The following is a 6000-nucleotide window of genomic DNA, read 5'->3' as shown; positions in this document are numbered from 1 at the left end:
TAGAGACGAGGGATTTTTTATTCACAATATTTAATTTCAAAGAACTAGTACATGTAAATAAATTTTTAAGACGATATTTCCGGTTTTGGTTTACACGTCAGACAAATAAACGAGTTTTTTTTTTTTTTTTTTTTTTTTTTTTTCAAATCATTTTTCGTCACCGTTTTTCTTTTCTGTTATCAGATTTTCTTTTACCTATAGTACAATACTAGTTTTAATCGCGTTTTTATCATTTTGTTAATAGTGGATATACATCATTTCTATAATACATTATTATGTTGTACTAACAATTAACTATATAATGGCAGCTTTGTTGCGAAAATTTGAGCACAGACTATTTATATATATAATATGTATATATATATGTATATTATAATATGTGTCGCATGTATACATGTATGTATACCGTCAGTGTAGAAATAATATATAACAATATACATAATGTATTTGTCACGCACTCGATTTCATTATTATACATACACGCGTGAGTGTAGCGTATAATATTTAATCTTACTACGATTCACGAGTCTAAGTCGTCTGGGTAATTTTACACATTTTTAATTTTTCGTTCCTGTAATTATAATTATAATTATCATTATTGTTATTATTATTCTATTTTTTTTTTTTTTCATTCATTTATTTTTTTCTTTTCCGTTTGTTGGAAGTTTTCAATGAAACACGGAAAACGTCGTGATTATTGCGTATCGTGCGAACTATGAACAATAAGCAAGATAATATAAAACGAAATCCTTTTTTACTAGTTTATCAGCGGAAAAACAAAGAAATGTATGTAGTCACGTAGCATATATGTAAATATATATTAATTATTAATATATATATACATTAAGGATGATTTTTGAATCGATGATGCGAAACCGTTTCGGATGACATCCATCTTTGTTTGTCTGCTCTTTCAGCAGCAATCGGGATGCAAATTTATTTTTACACCCTTGTATTGTTTCCTGAAAAGAAAAAATGAAAAAAAGAAAAAAAAAAAAAATGATCTCTTTTTCCTAATCACGAAAACGAGAAAAATCGAAACAATCGTTAAACAAAGTGAAAGAAAAAAAGTAAGAGAAACAAATTGGAAAACACGTGAAAGGCTGTATTTTTTATTTTTATTTTTTTGTTTATTTTCGGCCTGTGCAGGGCAACGGCGATATTCGAATGGATATTTTAGTCCGCCAGGCACGTTCGGGTATTCAAAATTTAGTCAAATGTTTTCATAAAAAATTTCAATTTTCTTCTCTTGCAGTATCGATCTCGTTTTATGTGTCCTCGTTTCAATGTCGACGTTGTCGTTTTTTTTTTTTTTTTTTTTTGTTTTCTTCTCTCCTCTTCTTTACCAATGTTTATATCGACTCGATACATTCTCCTTCGTTTATTTTCGTTATTATTTTTAAAATTTTCGCCATTCGGCGGAGCCCTTTTGCCGTAATTTCGTGTTTTTCATTTTTTTTTTCTTTTCTTCTTGAGGGGGAGGTTTTTTTTTTTTCGAATGGTAGAGGGGTTAATCTTTGGCTACGGTGCAGGGCTCGGGCGTTGACTATTGGGGCGGACATCGAACAACCGTCGTCGTCGCGAATTCGCTGAACTTTTTGTCGATCGGCGCTCGATCGTCGTAAAGTGTTGGTGCCTGAAGGATTATACCAGCCGTTCCGACAAGAACGGCTAGCGTGAATATCCACAGGAACAACCTGTCCAAAACCATAGCAACGTACTTCCAGTCTTCCTTCACCTGGAAATCAAGTTCGTAACTCTGAAAATACGGCTTTAAAGCATAGTCTTATGAGAAATTTGCTATATTGGAAAACTGCAAGGTTCGATCGTAGAACTGCAATTGCTTATTGCTGAATTAGAAGATGTTAGAGAGATAGGGAGAATTGTTTCTTAGCATCAAAATTCTTACAAAGCATGCACATAACAAGAACTAGGCTTTGTCGGCAAAAAAAAAAAAAACACTCGACAAGTGTTTTTTATTAATTTTATTGGTGGAAAAATTTCACACACCTGATTTGTAAAGAATGCTTAAATACATCCGCACGTTTGTGTAAACTTGTTTGATCGTGGTATTGAATTCATCGAACAAATAAATTTTACCTTCGTCGAATCCTCGAGCATTTTTGTGTGCTCGGCGATGAACCGGACGCAGATGCAAGATCTGTGCAATTCCGGGGGGCAATTCGAGTGGGAAAATACCGGAGGTGTGCGGAGAACCGGGCTTTTCACTTCTTCGATTGGCCCGTCACCGGATACTGATAATTCCTCGGTTTCCGGGTGAAGAGGCAACGGTAGAGGCGGTAAAGTTGGTCCGTGGATTTGGCAGCTACCGCCGAATCGGACACCGTCTGTTAAGCTGGAAATTCGGGACGGGGTTGAAGTTCCGAATTTGAAAAGTTCTCAAAGCATCGAATTCCCAAGTTTTTTCTGGCGCAAGGTGAAGTAACGAAATTGAACTTGGACGAAACATCAAAGTTTCGAACGGTGCGAAACCCGGCGCTCAAAGTTCAAGAGAACGAAATGGTAAAAGGGAAAAATCAAAGTTCCGAAAGTGAGAAAATTTTTAAATCTGAAACATCGAAATTCCGAATGATCGAAGATTTTCAGTTCTGTGAATTTCTGGCTTGGCGAAATTTCACCATTTTGATCTGTTTTCGTTTTGGATTTTCGATATTTTTACGTTTGGAATCCTGATAATTTTGATTTTCCGTTTTTTCTCATTTTTCACAACCACTCGTTGAGTGAACTACGCCGTGTAGGTGTATTTTAATTTTTAGAATTTTACTACATCGATACTTTATTCATCGGAATTTTGAGCCGTCGGCTTTCCGACCATTCGAAGCTTTCTTATTTCATAAAAGTTTGATTACTTCACTTCGAGTCTCGACACCAAATAATTCGGAATCAGGCGGTTTCGGAACTTTTCTAATTCGGAACTTCAACCCCGACGCGGAAATTTTTCGACTTGATAAACTCGCTTGCTGATTGAAATAACAATATGGATTACAAACGTTGTTTAGGGAGGTTCGACACTTGCTCCGAAAATGATTCTAAGATTGGAAGGTGAATTTTCGTCAAAATATTTGGTATTTTGCAATATTCTTAAGTTTTCACAACTTTAGTACAAGTTCACTAAATTTTTTCAATTTTGTTTCGTACTGATTTTACGATACTTGTTATACTTCCTGTGATTCTTCCGAGAAATTTGTCACCGTTATACGGTAATAATTATTTCTGTTTTTTCTTCACCATCCATTTGGTCGAATTGATTTTCCCGATTGAAAAATATTAATTCTTTGGCTAGACGCACCTTTTAGATTAAACTTTTTTTTCTAAAGCTACTGAATTCTTCCAACAAAAATTAAATACATTTGAACGTCAAATGCAGATACCAAAAAAAAAAAAAAAATGTCTAGTTGTGATTAGATTGTTTGAATCTGAATCTTGATCTGGTTATTTTCATTTTCTATCGTAACAAAAAAAAAAAAAAAAACAATTTTTAGTCCAAGATAAAGAAATGAAATATACTAAACAAACAGATCAACTTTGAAATATAATCTGAAAACTTCCGACAGCTATAAATACATCAATATTTATTAAAGCTAATTATAGCGATAATTTCTTGATTCAAAAGCTACATAACAAAATAGAATATCTCTTATTAGTCAGTAAGAAAAATTTTAGTATCCAATCATCCATCCAAACTAGTAGGTATTGATGCTGATAGTTGTCAAAGAAATTCATCAAAATAGTGAACGAAAAACTGATAAAACAACATGAAAGTTATACTTTTCCTGCTTTAAATCGAATTTCACGAAATTCCTCGCAGAGTAATAGTAAAAAAAAATTCTAAAAAAACGCATCAAATTTCACTTTACCTAGACGGCGAGAGATCCTCTTTCGATGAAACGCGGCTTTGGAATCTTTTCGAACCGATATGATCATCGGTGTCTTCTTGCGCTGTTGGATGATAAGGATAATAGCAAGGTTTTTCTTTGCCTCGTACGGTCCTCATCAGAACTCTGCCGGAAGAGTATCTGCGGTGAAATATGCTTTTACTACAAGGTATGTATACATACATACATACATACATACATACATACATACATACAAACATACAATGTAATACATAAGATATCAAGGAAATCCGAGCACGCTCGTGTGTCCGCGTATTTGATGGATGTGGAAAATTTTTGTATACGGAATAGTCGTACGTGAAAGGATGTACCATAAAAACGTAGGGAAGAAAGAGAGAAGAAGGCTGAATCATAAACAAAAAAAAAGAAAAAAAGGAGAAAGTCCAGACTCCGGAGAATCTTTCTCTTATATAATATACAAGGTTCTGAATTCTATTATATTCCCGTGTAACTGCGCCTTCGAATCGATGAATTGTTGCTGTTTCTTTTCGAGCTTACGTGCAAGCCCGCGTGATATTGGAAAGCTTCCAGAAAGAGATGATACATTTCTCGTGATAGAAAAATGTATCTCTGATTTTTAGCTTCGCGCGGGCTTTTCTTTTTTCTATTTTCTTTTTTCTTTTTTTGGTTTTTCATTGTTTAGGAACCGTCAAGTTATAACGTAGGTGTAATAAATATGGTACTTGCCATGTTGAAAGCTGTGGGATTGAGTATCGTTCGAGAATTTTGATTAGAAAATTTTTCGTAAGTGCGACTCGCTAAGTTACGAATCGTATTTCAAGCTTAAAAAGGTTTTGCGATAAGAACCGTTCCTTTTTCATGAAAACAGGTGAAGAAAAAAAATCTTTGACCCGCAAGCGGAAATTGAAAAATATTCGGTCGTACTTAATTCAATTGTTTTCCAACACACGGTGACACGTAGAATTTTTTTTTACCCATGAATAATTCGAACCAGCTTACCGATTCGTCTCAAATTTGTACTGCGGCCTTCGCATGACGAGCAATCGTGGAAGAATGTGGATGAATACTCGTTTTACCCAGGGCGCCATTCTGTGGGTTTGGGGTGACCGGAAGTGGACGTTCAGAACAACGACCGTCACGCAGATGCTGAAACAGTGAAGGGATGCGGTTTAGTTACGCTCGATAAAATCGACGGAAGTCTAGGATATAAATAATGGGATGATAGGACAGGAAAGGACCTCGTGCAGGATCGCTTTTGATGCGGCCGACTGACGCATATCCGCCGATGAACTCGGGGCGGGGATCTTTTTTTCAACGATCCTAATCCCGGGCTCTCGTTTATCTTAAACTGCTTTCGATATCCGCGAGCGCTCGGCCGGCAAAACCAAACCAAACGATTACAACCCGCGGGAAACAAGGGAGGAAGAAATTGACTGTGTATAACTTTTCTGAAAGCCAAAGAGAGATAGATAGATAGATAGATAGATAAGGTTTGTTATGCCCGTGGGAATGTTGGACAAAAAATCTTGGACACAAGTAAGGCGGTAACAAGAAATAAAAAGAGGTGAAACCAAATGTGGATGTATGAATACACGAAGAAAAAAATGTAACGATAACACAGAGGAGGATGACATCTGCGAATAAAATGAAGTAAGACTAAAGTATGATAGAAGAGAAATAAACAAGTAAATAAGTATAAAAAAAAAATAAATGAAAAAGTTATTCAATGGGTGAATAAATAAGTAAGAGAAAGAACAAGTAAATACATAAATAAGTAAATAAAACTGGACAAGCTGAAGACTAAAAAGAGAGAGAAAGAGAGAAAAGCCAAGAATAAAGTCGAACGTATCACGTGGTTTTAATTTACCCTGTAAAACATGACGATTTTTTTCACTGTAGAATCATGTGAGCTTGCGGTGATCGATTCGAAGGCTTTTTAAATTTCTCCGTGATCCTTCGAGAATTCATTCGCCAAATTGGCGGATATTTAAAAAATTTCGTCAGGAAGGATCGGTAATTTGAAAGCTTCGTTTTTTACCGTATTACAAGTTATTTAAAATTTTTTGCAATTTCAATTTCTTGGAAAATTTAGATAGCGTTTTATTTTACGTAAAATTTCGTT

The 6000-nt window shown here is 35.0% G+C and overlaps 1 protein-coding gene across 6 annotated transcripts in view; it reads right to left on the bottom strand.

Moving 5' to 3' along the window:
- Positions 1–1273: 1273 nt before the first annotated feature.
- The window catches only part of LOC124179816 (acetylcholine receptor subunit alpha-like), a 131413-nt gene continuing 126686 nt past the window's right edge, over positions 1274–6000 (bottom strand). For 4 of the 6 annotated variants that reach the window (XM_046564580.1, XM_046564581.1, XM_046564586.1 and 1 more), the window contains 4 exons: positions 4878–5024; positions 3879–4037; positions 2101–2356; positions 1274–1738 (listed from right to left, as the gene is read on the bottom strand). In XM_046564580.1, coding sequence (XP_046420536.1) covers positions 1547–1738; positions 2101–2356; positions 3879–4037; positions 4878–5024 — 754 coding nt within the window. In that variant the 3' untranslated portion in view covers positions 1274–1546. The remainder of the gene's footprint in view (positions 1739–2100; positions 2357–3878; positions 4038–4877; positions 5025–6000) is intronic. The other 2 variants (XM_046564582.1, XM_046564583.1) reach the window with 1 other exon arrangement.

Source organism: Neodiprion fabricii, chromosome 4 (genome assembly GCF_021155785.1).
Source record: "Neodiprion fabricii isolate iyNeoFabr1 chromosome 4, iyNeoFabr1.1, whole genome shotgun sequence".
Classification (NCBI taxonomy): domain Eukaryota; kingdom Metazoa; phylum Arthropoda; class Insecta; order Hymenoptera; family Diprionidae; genus Neodiprion; species Neodiprion fabricii.
Note: the sequence above shows the minus strand (reverse complement) of the source record. Positions and strands in the feature narration are given on the sequence as shown.